Below are 18,804 nucleotides of genomic sequence, written 5' to 3' on the forward strand. Positions count from 1 at the left end.
AGCAGTGTGCAAATGCACGGAAAAGCTGACAATGAATAATTAATGGACACTAATGGTGTATTTTTCCAATCACCATTAGAGAGAAATTCTCGAGTGCATTAAATGCATCAACATCCTACTTGATGCCATTTGGCAGACATTATCTGCAATCTAATGGCTTTAGCAGTGTTTTCAAAACCACAACATGCTGGTGTCAAAGCATCTACCTCAGTGGCGGCCTGCTTCTGCAGATCCGCATCGAAAAAGGTGAGACAGGAATCCTTCCCACCAGTAACAAGTGTTCCAGAGGGCAGCACCGACATTGCAATCACACCCCCCTTGTGCACGGCGGGAACAGCCCGCGTGATGCGATTGGTCCCTATCCAAGAAAAAGAAAAATACAACAAAGCACTCGGCATTAACCCAACTCATGTTGAAGGTAGACACATGTGTGTACTTCCTGTAAATGAATGACATTCAGCAAAGAGGAACAAAAATACTGTTTTTGTTCAAAAATTCAGTTTGGGATGAAGAACAAAAGGGGATAAGGGTAAGAGGATAAGGGGCAGGGAGAATGTTGGGAAGAAATGAATGAATAGAGGGAACCTGATCAGGTTAAAGCTTCTTATTCTTCGCTCATATGCAGCATCATTGGCTGTGGGGTAGCATCATTGGCTGAAGATGTGGGTGTACTGCTGATGCAGTGTCCTCTGCTGGTGAGGGCAGCAATTTCGAATTTGGCCATGGCGCCGACAATGGCTCGTCCAATTGCTTCTTCTATATTTTCAGACCCTTTGCCATCTCCCCCTCCCTCGATGGCTACGGAACAAATGGCTTGCTTAGGCCTCAGTCACATTTGGCTCGGCGGCCGTGGGGTCTACAAAATCTACGGCCACTCGCAATTATAGGGTGGCCGCAGTATTTCCACGGTCACACAATGTAGCAGTCACATATGTTTTTATTTTTCGGGGAGCCGCACGGCGTATTTAGAAATTGTGGAGACCGAAAATGTGGGGGTGCCGTACGCTCTTTGATTTGATGTCACACGATGACCTTAGGGCGTTCCTGCGGCGGCCATATAATTTTCAAGGCAGACGCAAAGTGCCCGCAAGGCGACCACAGGGGGACCCAAAGGCGAACGTGCGGCCAGACGGACGGTAACGAGTGGGTTCATTTTTTTATTATTTTTTTTTTTTACCACTTTTTTTTTTTTCGGCTTGTCGAATTGCTCCGGCGAACGTAGAAATGAAAAAAGTTAGAACTCTGCGTTATAATTCCACGGTGACCTTACGGCCTGTAAAATATAACCAAACGGCGTAGGGCCACCCTGAGGCCACCGCAGAAACTCTGCGGCCGCCGCACGTTTCTGTCAATTCAGAGGGCGTATGGCCGCCGTATCCTCGCCATAAAGCAAATGTGACTTAGGCCTTAGTCATAGTTGAGGTTACTCTGTGGGCAAAACATCCCACTTACAAGTCGTTGATATTTTTGTGCTATCCACAATTTTGCAAGCATGGATCTCTTTAAATGCAAATTCCCCCAAATACACTTCATCAGCCATCGATTTGAAATATATTTTTTCAGAAATATTTACATATACTCGCAAAAAAACTGGTTGTAGTTGAGAAGATCCATATTCAAAACTCAAGGCAAGGCTCGTAAACTATATTCCACTCGATTACTGGAACTGCATATGATTTATGTTATCTGTTGACTGAAGCAAGCAGTGTGAAGCAGCAAGCATCTTTACCTTTCCCCCAGATGTACAAGTTTCCATTTGAATCGCCAGATATCACGTCTCCACTCTTGGTGAACTCGACGCACAGGATGTACTTTGGCTTCTCGTGGCTCTGGGACAACACAGTCATTTAAATTTTAAATGATAGAAATGCAAAATGTGACCATCCTTAAAATACTAGTGAAAGTTAATAACCATTTTCACCTCGAATATGCCCTGCTTTCTGACAAGATCTTTGCCCTCAAGTTTCCAGAAGTTGATGTTATTCTTCCCACACGTCACAAGAAGGGCATCATCATGAGGATTAAACTCCGCAGCAAAAACAACTTCTGTAGAGCACTGTCCACCAGAAAGACAAATTATTCAAACAATCAGCTGCAAACTTTTAACAAGTCAGATGCTTCAATAAAGCAGATTAATGGGTTGCATGTGTTACATATACTATTCACAGTTTAAACAGGCACGTCCACTGAAATGATGATTACATTTACTAAAATTTCCCCTGACCTTGGAATCAGAGATTTTCACCCCTTTATTCCATTCCCAAACCGACAGCTTCTTCTCTTTCCCATCGTCAACAACACATAAGTGTGTTCCACCATTCTGAAACAAACAATGAGTTTTTTTTTATCTTAAATTGCAATGCAAACAGCTGATGTAAGAATTTTTTTTTTAAATAAACTTTGCACGTCAGTAGTAGAATAATGAAAGTTCTGGACCCCTTGTTATAAACCTTTTTAGTTATAAGCCAAGTGGTCCAAAGCTCCCTGTAAGCTGGAATGACAGATTGTAGAATTACAGAATGAATGATATGTTTAGAGGTTTCTTTGAGTCAGATTTGGAAAATAATCCCTGTGAAAAAGAGGAGGAATAGTTCCTGATGATGAAGAACGACACAGGTGGTACTCATGGCAGAGAAATGAGGAAAGTGAATCATTTAAAAGATGTTTAAATTTTGTTTTTGTTTTTTTAAAGAAAAAAGCATTTTCATTCAATGAAGATAATGAGAAAAGGAAGATATTGGTCATTCCCAGGTCATCGGCACTCGGCTTTGGCTGTGTTCCACAGCCGATACTCATTACCACTTACACACTTTTTCACATGCCACGTTAAGCTTTTAACCTCACATGTTCTGTCTCTCCCATCTTGTCTTGTCCACTGTGGACAGACAAACTAAAAGAACAACAATAACTGATACGCACCTCCTTCACACTTCCTCGACTGCATGACACTGCACCATATTTTTGCACCTCCCACTCACGTTCCATATAAACCCAAGTTTTCTTCTCTCCTTCCCCCATCTTAAGTGATCGGGTTGCGCAAGTCCATCGACTGTACCAGGTACAACGAGGTCGCTTACACCTCAACTGTGTCTCTCTGTGTCTGTCTGTCTGTCTGTCTGTCTGTCTGTCTGTCTGTCTGTCTGTCTGTCTGTCTGTCTGTCTGTCTGTCTGTCTGTCTGTCTGTCTGTCTGTCTGTCTGTCTGTCTGTCTCTCTCTCTCTCTCTCTCTCTCTCTCTCTCTCTCTCTCTCCTCTCTCTCTCTCTACTCTCTCTCTATCTACTCTCTCTCTATCTCTCTCTCTCTATCTCTACTCTCTAGCTTCCGAGGATGTGTGTCGCATGGTGCCTGCAACATGTTTAGCACAATATAAGATTGTCAAAGTAATTATCAGGTTAACTCTGCTCAGTGTGCTCTGTCTTTTTTGTACATATTTGCATTTATTTTGCCGCACCCACAATTCCTTGCAGTCCCCTGGTGTACATTTTGTGAATAAATTCTTTACTGTGCCACATGACTTTCCTCACCCTCGCTTGTAATAAATTGCTTTGACATCAATGAACCCAGCCCGTTTTGTGTTTTCCTTCATTGGTCCAGCACGGTCCGCACATTAGCTTAGCCGGGAAGTTCTGCCCCACCCAATTTGCTGTTGTTAGCCAGCACACGCTCACTGTATCACTCAGCAGTAATCAAATTCAGCCATCCACAGGTAAGGGATCACGTGAAGTAGTGTAACCCAGCCTGGATTGGCAGTGCCAATCAGCGTTTGCTTAGCAACCTGCTAGTGCATGAAGTTATCTGTGCCCGGCGGCTTCAGTACCGGGTGTTCAGAAGGGACCCAAGTGCTTCCTATCTTGGTGAGCCTCGCACCCCGAGTCCACAACAATATAAAGAACGAAGTATGGGAAATACAGGCAAAAATAAATTCAGACAGATTGAGATTGTTTTGGAGCGAACAAAATTATGATTAAAAAAAAAAATGTTTGTTTTTGTCTTGAAGAAGGGTGGAGGGAGAATAGGATGACGTTGAGGAGGCAGAAAGGACAACACTTGGGGAAAAAGAAGCAGAACAAGGAACATGGAGTCAAAACAGGGACAGAACGTGCATGCCGGTTAGCCGAAGAGTTGGCCTTGAGCAATAACAAAATAAATTTGACACGGCAGCACAACAAGGTAAGATTTACCATGGAAAATTGGAGGAAAGCAAAAACAGCAATACAGGGATGAAAATATAACCGAAAAACATGACGGATTTCATTCGGAAAACAGCTTTGATGAGGTGGAAGCATGTAGTAAATATTTTTCATCTCTTGAAGCAATGGCAGAGATATAAACAGGAGTATGACTAACGGAAATGCCTTTATAATTAGATGATTGTCGTAGTTAGCCGGTCCCCCACGCAGCGGAATATGGGGTTTTGCAATCACGTGTGTGTGTTTGTATGTTTGTTTGGGCCATAACATTTGCCATAAAATTTTCAATAAAGCCTGACCAGGAGAATACAGAAAAGAGAAATTAATAATTTGGTCAAAAGGTCAAAAGTACCATTTAGCATACTGAAGAAGTAGTCAGAATACAAAGTGGATGGGATGTGCATTTTTAGATGCTTTCTAGTTGGCATTGTTTTGGGAAAGAAGAAAAAAAGAACAGAATAAAACTTGGGTTCTTAATATTTCATTTACAGCAATTATGAATTGTTCTAAATTTCCCCGTTAAATGGCAATGGTCTCGAACCTTATTTTCTCTTAAGTGTTTTTAACACACACACACTATATATATATATATATATATATATATATATATATATATATATATATATATATATATATATATATAATATCTACCAGACGACCCGTGAACCCATTGGGTTCCCATTTTGACAGCGGTTGATGAAAAAAATCATTTCAAGAAAAAAAAAAAGATAGTTCCAGCGAACTATACCGCTGAGGTTGTTTGCATTGATCAAATAATCCCGAAGAGTACTTGACTGAATCAGGAATTGATTTTTCACTATTTTTTTTTGTTGCCCTATTTTAACGAAACTTGATACTGCACACCACAGGTGATTGGTGAGTAAAGTGGCACTAAATTTTTTGTGCTATCGTGTACCATTTTGGCTGTATTTCGGAAACATACATACATACAAGGTGAGAGTTTTAGTAAGATACAGATGTTGTTGTTCCATAGTCGTAGGGGAACCACGAGGGAGGGGCTGTCCCTGGTTCCTCTCCAGACTCACCGGCAATCACAGGCCATCGCACGCGAATAACTTTGTGCCGCGGCAGGTCACTAATCGACCACGAACGCCAATAACTTGACCATGTGACCCAGGGTCCTCCATCTGACAACCGTTTACCGAGGAAGATGTGATCACCTTATCGGGGAATCGCGCCCTCGATGCATACTTGAGTTACTGAAGTTACTTACCGTATCAGGTGCAGCCGAGCAGAGCTGTCAAGTACGCACCGGCTATTTAAGCAGATTTTGGGGAATAACATCCCGGCTAAGCTCGGGTGTGGGATTGCTGGACCATTGGAGGAAAAGACAAAAATGAGCCTGGTACATTTCTTACAGGCACATTTATTTAAACAAAAGTGAGGAAAATTATGCGGCACAGTATGAGATTTATTGCATAAGTACAGCCCAGGAAAAGCAAGGAATTTGTGGGATGTGGCAAAAGACATACAATATTTACAAAAGAAGAAGATAGTGATGAGTTATCCTGAATATTCTTAAACATTATAAAATTATGCTATGAGAGGCACAATCACTTACACAGAAACCCAAGGAAAATTAGAGATAGCCCTAAGAGATAGAAGCAGTTGAGGATTAGTGTCCTCTCAATACCTGACGTGGTCAGCAGACCAGTGCAACCCTAAACGCTTAGGAAATAGGAGGAGGGAGAAATGTTGAGGGTGTATAGGGTGCATGAGTGAGAGGTGTGAGTGCAATGCAACGTGCGGTGTAGCGTGGTGTAAGAGGAATAATGTGAGGTGCAAGTCAGTATGGAGTTCTCTCTTTATGCCCCCTCCCCCACCGCCGGGGAGTTCTCACTCGTTCTGCTCCCCCGGCGAGTCCTCACTCGTTCTGCTCCCCCGGCGAGTCCTCACTCGTTCTGCTCCCCCGGCGAGTCCTCACTCGTTCTGCTCCCCCGGCGAGTCCTCACTCGTTCTGCTCCCCCGGCGAGTCCTCACTCGTTCTGCTCCCCCGGCTAGTCCTCACTCGTTCTGCTCCCCCGGCGAGTCCTCACTCGTTCTGCTCCCCCGGCGAGTCCTCACTCGTTCTGCTCCCATGGCGAGTTCTCACTCGTTCTGCTCCCCCGGCGAGTTCTCACTTGTTCTGCTCCCCCGGCGAGTTCTCACCCGTTCTGCTCCCCCCGAGAGTTCTCACCCGTTCTGCTCCCCCCGAGAGTTCTCACCCGTTCTGCTCCCCCCGAGAGTTCTCACCCGTTCTGCTCCCCCCGAGAGTTCTCACCCGTTCTGCTCCCCCGGACAGTTCTCACCCGTTCTGCTCCCCCGGAGAGTTCTCACCCGTTCTGCTCCCCCGGAGAGTTCTCACCCGTTCTGCTCCCCCGGAGAGTTCTCACCCGTTCTGCTCCCCCGGAGAGTTCTCACCCGTTCTGCTCCCCCGGAGAGTTCTCACCCGTTCTGCTCCCCCGGAGAGTTCTCACCCGTTCTGCTCCCCCGGAGAGTTCTCACCCGTTCTGCTCCCCGGAGAGTTCTCACCCGTTCTGCTCCCCCGGAGAGTTCTCACCCGTTCTGCTCCCCCGGAGAGTTCTCACCCGTTCTGCTCCCCCGGAGAGTTCTCACCCGTTCTGCTCCCCCGGAGAGTTCTCACCCGTTCTGCTCCCCGGAGAGTTCTCACCCGTTCTGCTCCCCCGGAGAGTTCTCACCCGTTCTGCTCCCCCGGAGAGTTCTCACCCGTTCTGATCCCCCGGAGAGTTCTCACCCGTTCTGCTCCCCCGGAGAGTTCTCACCCGTTCTGCTCCCCCGGAGAGTTCTCACCCGTTCTGCTCCCCCGGAGAGTTCTCACTCGTTCTGCTCCCCCGGAGAGTTCTCACTCGTTCTGCTCCCCCGGAGAGTTCTCACTCGTTCTGCTCCCCCGGAGAGTTCTCACTCGTTCTGCTCCCCCGGAGAGTTCTCACTCGTTCTGCTCCCCCGGAGAGTTCTCACCCGTTCTGCTCCCCCGGAGAGTTCTCACCCGTTCTGCTCCCCCGGAGAGTTCTCACCCGTTCTGCTCCCCCGGAGAGTTCTCACCCGTTCTGCTCCCCCGGAGAGTTCTCACCCGTTCTGCTCCCCCGGAGAGTTCTCACCCGTTCTGCTCCCCGGAGAGTTCTCACCCGTTCTGCTCCCCCGGAGAGTTCTCACCCGTTCTGCTCCCCCGGAGAGTTCTCACCCGTTCTGCTCCCCCGGAGAGTTCTCACCCGTTCTGCTCCCCCGGAGCGTTCTCACCCGTTCTGCTCCCCGGAGACTCCTCACCCGTTCTGCTCCCCCGGAGAGTTCTCACCCGTTCTGCTCCCCCGGAGAGTTCTCACCCGTTCTGCTCCCCCGGAGAGTTCTCACCCGTTCTGCTCCCCCGGAGAGTTCTCACCCGTTCTGCTCCCCCGGAGAGTTCTCACCCGTTCTGCTCCCCCGGAGAGTTCTCACCCGTTCTGCTCCCCCGGAGAGTTCTCACCCGTTCTGCTCCCCCGGAGAGTTCTCACCCGTTCTGCTCCCCCGGAGAGTTCTCACCCATCCTGCTCCCCCGGAGAGTTCTCACCCGTCCTGCTCCCCCGGAGAGTTCTCACCTGTCCTGCTCCCCCGGAGAGTTCTCACCCGTTCTGCTCCCCCGGAGAGTTCTCACCCGTTCTGCTCCCCCGGAGAGTTCTCACCCGTTCTGCTCCCCCGGAGAGTTCTCACCCGTTCTGCTCCCCCGGAGAGTTCTCACCCGTTCTGCTCCCCCGGAGAGTTCTCACCCGTTCTGCTCCCCCGGAGAGTTCTCACCCGTTCTGCTCCCCCGGAGAGGTCTCACCCGTTCTGCTCCCCCGGAGAGGTCTCACCCGTTCTGCTCCCCCGGAGAGGTCTCACTCGTTCTGCTCCCCCGGTGAGTCCTGACAGGTTCTGCGCCTCTGGCGAGTCCTGACGGGTAATGAAGAGATTGAAATGTGGTGTCGTGGCAAAGACGTGGAAATTCCTTTTAACGATATCCTCCCGGGGGGAGCGAGAGGTTTGTACCTAACGGTCATGTTTGTAATGAAAATGTAAATGTAATTTGTTTGCTGGTATTTTTGGTCGTTGTGTGAAGTGGTTGTGGTGAACGAGTAGCAGCGCAGTGAGCAGAATGAAGGTCTGAGGTGAGATGGCAGGTAAGAATTGCCGCGCAGTTTTGAATGGAAAAAAGCACGCAGATGCAAATCAGGCACTCATGGTACGCTTTTCTTGGTTCCTTCCATCATTATTGGTTTGTGTGCGTGCTTGCTTGCGTGTTTCGTGTGAGAGAGACAAAGAAGTGGATGAAGAAGTGCAAAGATTGAAGATTCAGGACCTAACTAAAAGAGCCCTATGCAACGCATCTTTCCCACATACCCACGAGACATATGGAAAGGGCAAACTAATACACATACAATTGAAATAACTACCTTGGGATCTCTGTATGTTGTATGCCATTGCCTCGGAGGCATGCGGTTTTGCAGAACCGCAACAATATGCAAGTTGCCAGATCGCATCTGAACCGGGTAAACGTTGTAACCACAGCACATACAGTGCTGAATGATACCACATTTAAGAGCTCTTGGTCCAGACAGTGTGTGCGGGTGTGGAGGTTTACAAATATTGATATTCATATTTTGAGTTGTATTCATTTTTTGTATTCAAGTTGGAGGTGATGAAAAACGAGTTGGTACGATTACGAATCGAAAATGGCTTTTTATTTAATTTATTTATTCGACGTGATCAGAGGTGAAGGGTTACTGAGCGTGGAATCCTGCAGGGTTTGTGCTGTGGCCTTCAGTGAGAGAAACCTCTTGGGATGACACAACCTTGCATATTGCCAAATAACCCAAATAACTGGGGATATGAAAAACTGAAATTTTATATGAATATGAAATGTATGAAATGTGTGGAAGATGAAATTTGGTATAGGTAACGGACAAGAGTGGCCATGATGGCCAGCGCAACAATTGAGTGGAAAGGGTTAAAATGCGTACAAATGTCTCGTGCGCAACAAAGAAAAAGAAAAAAAAAAACTTATCTTGTTTTATTGTGGGAATGTAGGCCATGGCATGCGAGGAATATGCCTACCCTGTCTGACAGGAATAGTGTAGAATAGTACGGCAGCCACGAGGGAAAATTGTATTGTAAGGTTTGTGGGTTGGGGTGTGTTGTGAGTGCCCGCAGGCCTGGTGAACTCTCAAGAAGAGAGTGTTGCGACTCCGCCATGCCTCGCCCCCAGTTTCCCTCGCAGGCAACTGGAGATGGGAGTCTCCTGGAGGAGGGTCAGATTCAGTCAGACATGGAACAGGAAAGATCGCTGCAATCCATGGGAAGGCCAAGGAAGGCCAATGGGTTATCACCTTCAGCAAAGACACAGTGAGGAAGCTGTTGTGGTACTGGGTGTGATAAGAATGGGGGACCGAGATTCCCTCGAGTTGGTAATTTAATTGGGCTCCACAGGCTCCACAGGCTCCACAGGCTCCACAGGCTCCACACACACACACACACACACACACACACACACACACACACACACACACACACACACACACACACACACACACACACACACACACCACTGCATTTTAAGACCTCTTGGCTGCCTACGAGGACACACAGATTTAAAGGGGATGCCAAGACCTTGCAGGTTGGTGAATAAATGAAAGTGCATGTGCTTCTTCTTTTGAATGTAGCACATGGCTGCAGGTAACGTCATTTGCTGGGGTGCAGTGTCCTCTGTAAATTACAGCAGGAATTTGGAATTTGACCGGGGTGTCGGCAATAGCTGATATACTATTTGGGAAGAACATCATGGGATTTTTAATATGTCCGCAAATTCTTCTAGCGACAAGAACACGCCATATCTTACCGCTTTGGAGAAACCCAAGCAAAGGACACCCCTTTCCAGCACTTCCTCCCCAATCACATGCAATGTTTCCAATGATGCAGAATCCCATACACGCACGTGTGCAGGCAAGGCCTGTAGAGGAAGTATCGACACAAGTGAGGGGGCAGGAGGTGCATGGACAATCCTTTGTAAACCACCTCCGTTATTGTTCATGTCTAACAGATTGGCCTCGTATAAAGGTTGAAAACCAGACAATGCATTAAAGTACACAGTTGATTGCCTCTGTATCATTAGGGTCATCTTGTGCCTTTATGAGAGTAACTGGATATTGACAACATAAAACAGAAAAGAAAATTCAATTATCCACATTCCCAATTGATGCAATGCTAAATTATGGCGTACATAAAACCACTATGAGCTTTCAATTATCCTGATGTTGGATTGCAATCAAGGAGATTAGATAAAATTCGACATCAAGTTAATAAAGATCACAAACATACACTGGGAAATGGGTTTGGAAGCAAAATCATTTCATGCAATCCAAGCAATCGAGGGCATAAACAAGTGAATTCCTTGCCTTTTTGTCTTTGGTTGCACCAACCACTTGTCCGGTTGCAATCGTGGTTTTATCGGGATGCACAGCCAAACTTTGGATGCCAGAGGAGAGTCAACAGCAGGGAAGAGAAATTAGAGATTTTCTTTCATTTATTTTCACCACCAATAATTTCCCTTGTTTCCTGAACAACCATATCTTAATAAGTAATCACGAGGGGAGGGTTCAGAGTTTGGAGGAAATTGACAAAGTGGGATATTAACAAAGAACAATAGAAATGTCACGCCAATCTTTTTACGCTCATTTGGCAGGATGTTACTGCAGCCTCCAAACTGAAAAAAAAGGACAAGAAGACAGTTGAGAAGCCGAGACAAACATACAGCCTTGTATGTTCCAAGGGCAATGCAAATCGCTGATAGACAAAGCATAACTCAGGAAACAGTTGACACAAACAGAGTGAGTCACAAATCCGTACAAAATTGGCAACAAGAAGCAAGAAGAATGACGAAACATCCAAACATTGTTGCAACAATTACCATTTTATGTCATCGTTGTGGCCCAGGTAGTGGCGTTGAATGCTCGACTCTAGGTTTTGGAGAACCACAACAGCAGCCACAAAATATACGAGCTCACCGGATGGCAGCAGCTGCACATTGCTGCGGCAGTCCTTTCCTCGATAGCCATAGCTAAAGTCCAATCATGATCAAGGACAACAGTCACACTGATAAAACAAGTTGATATTACAATCCAAGTGGACAATTTAACCACTATAAATTGCCAAAACAAAACTATTAAAAATATATATAAATCAGAGCCTATGTCATTTTCGGTTTGTCAGAAGTTAAACACAATCAGTGAAAATCGTTGTTTGACAGATGGTGGTGTTTAACATACAGTTAGAGTGTTCAATACTTTAGGTAGCCACAAAAACCACAAGCTTTGCTTTTGGAAGGATACACCCACTCAAGGGCAAGGTGGTACAAGGGGCTGTTTGGCTTCTCATCCGGGCTGTAACTTTCCATCTGTTCTGTAGGCACAGCCATTGCAACCGACCGGCCACGTAGCAAGAAGCGAATGTTTCCCTCCTCTAAAGAGAGAAAAGTGAAAACACCACGAGTAACATTATCATTATTAATAGTTTCAAATAAATACTTCAAAATTCTTCCAAATTTAAACCCAACAAAGTAGCTGTGGTGGCCCAAACAAACAAAATGATGCATAGACATTGATCAAGGTGTTTTGATGATGGATCGTTATCCTAATTAAAATGAGGGAGGAGGAAGCACCTCTCATGGAGGAGGAAGTTTCCAGACTAAAACCAAGTTTTGGTGAAAATATCAGCAGCAATGAGGTAAAGCTAGGTAAGCGAGCAGTAACGAGTATGACTGTTCAATTGACATGACGTTAATGAATATATGCAAATTGAAACCTTACATTCATTGATTGAAAGCACCATGTGGCTCCCCTACACCAGTGTTAAACAAAGATTCATTTTCAGGCATTACACAGATTTCCAAACAAGCCAATGAACATATATATATATATATATATATATATATATATATATATATATATATATATATATATATATATATATATATATATATTAATTTCATTAGTTTTTAAATAATTATTATTTTTATTATTGTGATCCTTCATTTATGTGTTCATATAATCATAATGTGATGATGAGGCTAATGCAAACGCCCTTCCCTCCATTCTCACGACAGTACTCTTCACCTGCCACTCAACAGGGATAAGAAGACCCGATTCTAACGCAACCACTGGAAGGAGTCAATGCTAAAATGTAAACTCAACGATCGAGTAGCCTCGCTCAATTACCTCTGCCACAAACAGCGAGAATAGATTTGCTCCAAGAGACCAACAACCAGGAACAAGTGAAACTGCAAAGGCCCAAGTTGGTTTTGAGAAATTAGACTACTGCTATGAACTTGTGGCTTGTAAAAGGAGAGCTTTCGATGTGAAATGGAATAATCAAAGTGGTAATGGGAATGTTCTGGGGAATCAAAAAGGCCCGGAATGCAAAGCAGGAAGAGGATTGGACGAAGGAAAACTCTCCACTTGGAAAAAATATGGGGTGTATGGATGCTAAGTTGCAATCAACAGATTTTATTGGGTGGATGAAGTCATAAAGTCAGACCTAAAGGGAGCTTAACAGGTCACAGGCAGAGTCTTTAAAGTAGCAAGCAAACAAATATACCATGTGGTGCAAAAAGCTCAAGATACCCAAGGAAACAATGTCTCCCATTTAAGCTTCAGCACAATGCCATTGACTCAGCAGTAGTAATGCTGCTGATAATAATTGGGGGTGGGGGGAGGGGAGACGATCAAGAGTCATAATGGGAGATGACAAGAGGTGAGGGTGCAGTGTCTGCTTGAAGCCCTGGAGGGAAGAGTGGGAAAGAATGGTCTTCTTACTACGGCTCAATCAACGGCATTGTCCTGAAACTTAAATGGAAGACCAGCTTTCCTTTCCATGGGTAGAGGTGAGGAATAAAGAAGTTGAGGTGTAGTCAGCCTGGATTAAGGAAGTTTAATCAGGAGGGGGTTACTGGAAGAATGTGTGCATATTGGAGGTGATGGGGAGAGTCGGAGGACTGAGAGAACAGAGGGAGCAATATCGGAAAATATACCATGGAAAGCAGAGACCACTGATCTGCCTTCAAAGTGAAAAAAATGGACGGTGCTTCGGCTTCACCTCATGATATTCTAAAAATGAGGAGAGCTACATATTTCAAACAATCCAAGGGGAACAGATGTAATGCTGGGGTGCCAGCCAATAGGGGAGAGCAGTACTACCATAAACTCCTAACTAAGCCCTTGTCTGTGAGTAGCTCTGATTGTCCAAAGAAAGACTTGGATCGGTGGAGGATGCCCAGTATGAGGCTGGCTTTAGAGGCCGGCTTTGCTATGTGGTTGGTCAGGAAAGGCTATGACTAATGGTAAGGCTTAGAGGTTCAAGAGACTGAACAGATTTCACTGACTGACCATGGAAATAGATAGGTGGGTTTGTTTGACGATCCTTCAGGAGAAACGGGGATTTCCAGGATTGAAGGACATGTTTCATTTTTCGGACGATCATCTAATCAATTCCAGATCCACAGAGCGATTCACTGTCGACTGCCTAGCAGTAGGATGGGGGTACTGTATGACACAAAGTGGAGTCATCTGCAAAATGGAAAGTGTTGTAGAGAGCATTTGAGAGGTCATTTATATAAATCAGTAATGAGCCTGGGAACAAGACACTGCCTTGAAGCCTCCACTGGGACTCGAGCCTTCACTGGGATTGGGTGGGGGAGGGGGTGGTGGGTGGAGAGGAGGAAGCAACACATTGACTGTGTGAATGGAGGAAGAAAGAAATTGAGGATTGAAGGCGGCCTTGTATGACACAGGGAGAGAGCTTAACAAGCAGAGCAGGATGTCAGACTGTTGAATGCCTGTGATATATCCAATGAGACAGTACTAACCTCTTCATTGAGATTTAGGGCTTCAACCCAATGCTAAGAGAGAACGAGGAGCAGGGAATAACGAAGGGAAGGGAATAACGAGGTGAAAGGAAGACATAAAAGTCATCTAGAACAGCTGCAAAAAGATCAACTACAAAAAATGGACCCAATAAAGTTAAACAATTACTCAACTTCACAATGTGTGATTTCATCAATTATATCAAAACAATTATGCATAGGCCTAGAGAGTAATAATAATAATAATAATAATAATAATAATAATAATAATAATAATACTGGCCTTTTGTGCTGAAAAGGCATATAGGGATGCCAAGGCAGTTTCATTGGCAAGGAGTACAGTCCTGGGATGGTCACCACTCCAACACAGGTAACCTCAATACAATGGTACTCATTTTACCAACCTCAGAAGGATGACAGGTTAAGGCAACACCACCTGGTGTTAGTTCAACAGTGGACAGGAGCTCAAACCCAGGACCCTAAGGTCCCAGGCCTGCCACCTTAACCGCTAAGCCAACACCAGGCTGGCCTAAAAGTACATTTATGTAATTCAAATCTGAAGCATAATTGGTAAATACCTCATTTGTCACCAACAGGGGTGCCCGGCATTGTCTGGCAACGCCAGGTCCCACCTCCTGCCCCTTCCCTTCCCTTCTCTCCTCCCGCACCTTCCCCTCCCTACTCCCATACTTTCCCCTCCCCCTGCCTCCCATGATGAGTGTAAATTGGTTTTGGGGCTTCTTACTCTCTGGGGACGTGTACAGTGTAAAAATGCAAGTTATCTCAACACCTGACATGTAATACCCTCTGCCACCACCACCGAACGGTGCTACGTGATACACATTTACATATAAAATTTTGGTGACCTTCCCCAAGCCCCCATGACTACAGATGAAACCAAGGCGCCCATGTTCACCACAAGGTCGAACTTGGTCCATGTACCAAGTTTGGTGGAAATTTGCCCAGTAGTTCCGGCATAATTGGTGTTACACAGACTCCCAGACAGAAAGTAACATTTATTTCTTAGATGTCAGTTTGATGGTCATGTAAATGAGATGGAGGATAAATCCTCCACAAGGCACTGGATTTTGATCATTCAATTCCCAGATTTTTATGACAGTCAAGGCTCTGTCTTTCTGAACTTGTGGTTTTAGTTCCAAGAGCTAAAATGTACATCTAACTGAACTCACAAGAATGCACCTCATTTTTGGTCTCGTCCCACCTGTCCTCTCAGCCATTTATACCTCACGAGGAAACCAGGCCACGCCTGCTCAGCAAGCAACCCAAATCTTGTTACCCTCCTCAAATTTAGGCTATCTGCTCACCTCCTCTCTTTTGCCCCACCTCTTCTCTCAATTGGAGAATCATCTGCCTGAGTTTGTCCAATCATGTTCTTCTTTGTACTCATTTAAAATGGCAAGCTATCAGCACCTCATGTTATCCATGATTCTTATTCCCTATCTTTTATATTCTCCCACTCTCCCTTCCTGTTCACCTGTGCATTCCCACATTTACTCTGTTTGTGAACTTGTATTGTCTGGATGCTTACATCTTCGTTCTCAACCATGTCCACTCAATTCCCTTATCCTGTGTGCTTGTCCCTACTTATTCTGCCTGTGTGTTCATTACTTCCCACTTCTCTGCGTCACATGTATTCCAACTCCCACCACGTCACCCCTCCGTCATTCAGTTCTTCCATGAGCCTAAATCTCTGGATAGAAGAAAAAAAAAAGATTGGAAAAAAAATAATTTGAATTTAAATTGACAAATTGGATGTGGATCAGCAAAAGATGGCCCACTGCAAAGATCATCAGCATACATTAGAATGCTAACGACGTAAGGATCGTTTTGGCTTTTCAAATAATGTTGAAAATGTTGTAAAACTACCATGGCAACCCATTCAATAAGTTTGTGTCACAATAAAGTTACCTCTACAATAAGACCCTTTTAAATTCCTAAATGAGGAATTACTATCTGGCTCGAAGCAACTTGTAAATGCTGCCTTTGGCTACAGAATGATAATTAGCAATTCCTTTCGGTGCACATTCCCAGAACTGCTACCGTCCCCCAGGCCCGTTTCCAAGGGATTGGATAAGGAAACAGAGACAGTGCGAAACAAAGCGTCCATCGATACCTGCTGGTTGGAGTCAGAGTCCAAGTTACAATTTTCCTTACACACATTTTAAGTTAATTCCCCTTGAAGAGGATGTATATATATATTTGAAACCCCCAACTGTGTAAGCTAAGGCAAAACAAATAGTATCCCATTTTTCACATATCATGCACCAACGGCTGTAATGGGACACGGTTTGGTTTGCCTTATGATACACAGTTTGACGGTCTTACCATCTTTTAGTCTGAAAGGAAAGGACGTTCAGGCCACAGTGGACAATTCGAAGCCTTGTGTTCTACTGATGAACTCTAACAAGGGTAAAACTTGTTTGCAGCTTTGCTATATTTTTATGCTTGTGGCACATACAACCCTTGCCCTGAAGGCTCGATTCAAACTGCGAGATGACCTCTCGGGGTTCGTAGTACTGCATAGCACATCGTGATGGTGACGTCACGGTGTTGCTGTAGGTTGGAGAACGGATTTTAATACACGACAATGTATTATCATCATTATTATTGTTTCTTCCTTTTCGCAGGAAGCAGCAGCCTCAGTATGATTAACCCAGACCTCTCTTTCTTGTGCAACTCTTATCCAGGTGTTACGCAAAGTCATGCAACATGGTCTCTGTCTCTGTCTCTGTCTCTGTCTCTGTCTCTGTCTCTGTCTCTGTCTCTGTCTCTGTCTCTGTCTCTGTCTCTGTCTCTGTCTCTGTCTCTGTCTCTGTCTCTGTCTCTCTCTCTGTCTCTCTCTCTGTCTCTCTCTCTGTCTCTCTCTCGGTCTCTCTCTCGGTCTCTCTCTCGGTCTCTCTCTCGGTCTCTCTCTCGGTCTCTCTCTCGGTCTCTCGGTCTCTCTCTCTCGGTCTCTCTCTCTCGGTCTCTCTCTCTCTCTCTCTCTCTCTCTCTCTCTCTCTCTCTCTCTCTCTCTCTCTCTCTCTCTCTCTCTCTCTCTCTCTCTCTCTCTCTCTCTCTCTCTCTCTCTCTCTCTCTCTCTCTCTCTCTCTCTCTCTCTCTCTCTCTCTCTCTCTCAGCCTGTGGCTGCTGGTTGCATCATTGGTTGGGACGCGGCTGTGCCGCTGATGCAGTGTCCCCCTTACCAGTACACTGGTGCTCATTTTGCCGATCTCGGAAGGATGACAGGCCGAGTCAACCTCCTGGTGCATTTTAATTCAGCGGCCAATGGGGCTTGAACTCAGGACCCTCGGATCCCAAGCCGCCACCCAAACCACTAAGCCTTACACCAGGCTTATTCAACATGGTATAGACGACAGAACATGAAATTTCACAATTTCTAACTTGAGCATTTAATGTCATTGAAGAGATCACTCTGAACATCAAGTGGAAGAAACCAGATTGATCACGTAAGGTATAATTGTGAACATACGAGGTGTGCATGGTAAATGTAATTTTTTTTACCCATTTAATTCACCTTTGTTGTAGGAAACATTCACCTTTGTCCCACTGGAACTGAAAAGACACACAAAACCGACTGTCACCCAAAACAGTTTAAATACAGTGCCTGTCTGATTTTGCATCAGTCATTCAACCCACCACATAGTATCTGAACCTGGGGAATCTGAAAATGGGATCCGAGCCCATATTAAGCCATTTATAAATGGGTTTATATGGTAACACCAAACAAGTCCACCCGAACTATCCTTTGCGAATGAGGGAGATCATGTAACCCTCAGGATAAGCAAGTGAAATGCGATCTGCACTTGTAATAATGGTGGTTGGCCCTTTTAATGCACCACTCGTGCCCTGCGGGTGAGGGTGGTGGAAAAATGAATGCACCTGCAGGCTGCGTGCGCGTCTGAGAGCCATCTCCGGGAAACTGCACGAATTGAGAGCCAGTGCTCGGTGGGGGCATTCGCAGAGATACGAGAGAGCAATTAACAATGGGTCTGAACGCGATCAGAGGATCAGCAAATGGTGATTGTGTATGGAGTACATGGAAGCACCGTGACAGGGGAAGTAAACACAGCGAGCTGATACTGCGAGGTGGAAGTTGTAAAGAAATGGGAACTTTATTCCGTCGTTTGCAACGAACTATCTTCTACCGAACGAAAGGAATTCCGCGAGTATAGATCATGCAGTACATGTACTGTTGATTATGTAAATAATGTAAAATTTCGTCCGAAAGGGGATAAATTACTCACTCAAAGTGCAAAAGTTTGTTTTTCTGCCTCATGGAGATGTCGGACTTACCTTAATCCCTTGCTGGCGTTGCGCGACTTTGTACTGCTCGCCATGTTCAAAATAAAAATGCTAAAGGACGCTGCGCACGCACACACCTCGTTTACAACACCGAGAAAAACAATACAGGAACAAGACTAAAAGAGCACACACGAGTCAACACTCCACCCCTGCGCCACACCCTCACCGCAAGCACCGCCCTCTCTGCAAGCCCCGCCCTCTCAGCAAGCACCGCCCTCTCCGCAAGCCCCGCCCTCTCCGCAAGCCCCGCCCTCTCCGCAAGCCCCGCCCTCTCCGCAAACAGTATCCTCTGCACTGGCACCGCCCTCTCCGCAAGCAACGGCCTCATCCCTTCAAGGTTCAGAATAAAATAAGAGTAGGAACTGTTAAAAAAATAATAATAAATGGACCATGTTTGCGTGCGCA

At 45.6% G+C, this 18,804-nt stretch overlaps 1 protein-coding gene across 1 annotated transcript in view; it reads right to left on the reverse strand.

Annotated features, from left to right (window-relative positions):
• The window catches only part of LOC147011675 (echinoderm microtubule-associated protein-like 1), a 66,561-nt gene extending 47,975 nt beyond the window's left edge, over window positions 1-18,586 (reverse strand). Inside the window, exons 1-10 of the mRNA XM_085857657.1 lie at window positions 18,391-18,586; window positions 17,612-17,649; window positions 11,546-11,675; window positions 11,125-11,274; window positions 10,613-10,682; window positions 10,057-10,167; window positions 2,225-2,320; window positions 1,922-2,056; window positions 1,730-1,829; window positions 207-358 (exon numbers count right to left, since the gene is read on the reverse strand). Coding sequence (XP_085713783.1) covers window positions 207-358; window positions 1,730-1,829; window positions 1,922-2,056; window positions 2,225-2,320; window positions 10,057-10,167; window positions 10,613-10,682; window positions 11,125-11,274; window positions 11,546-11,675; window positions 17,612-17,649; window positions 18,391-18,434 — 1,026 coding nt within the window. The 5' untranslated portion in view covers window positions 18,435-18,586. The remainder of the gene's footprint in view (window positions 1-206; window positions 359-1,729; window positions 1,830-1,921; window positions 2,057-2,224; window positions 2,321-10,056; window positions 10,168-10,612; window positions 10,683-11,124; window positions 11,275-11,545; window positions 11,676-17,611; window positions 17,650-18,390) is intronic.
• Between the last annotated feature and the right edge of the window lie 218 nt (window positions 18,587-18,804).

The sequence above is a fragment of the Eptatretus burgeri genome, chromosome 15 (assembly GCF_056783735.1).
Source record: "Eptatretus burgeri isolate ZD-2024b chromosome 15, Ebu_testis_v1, whole genome shotgun sequence".
Classification (NCBI taxonomy): Eukaryota; Metazoa; Chordata; class Myxini; order Myxiniformes; family Myxinidae; genus Eptatretus; species Eptatretus burgeri.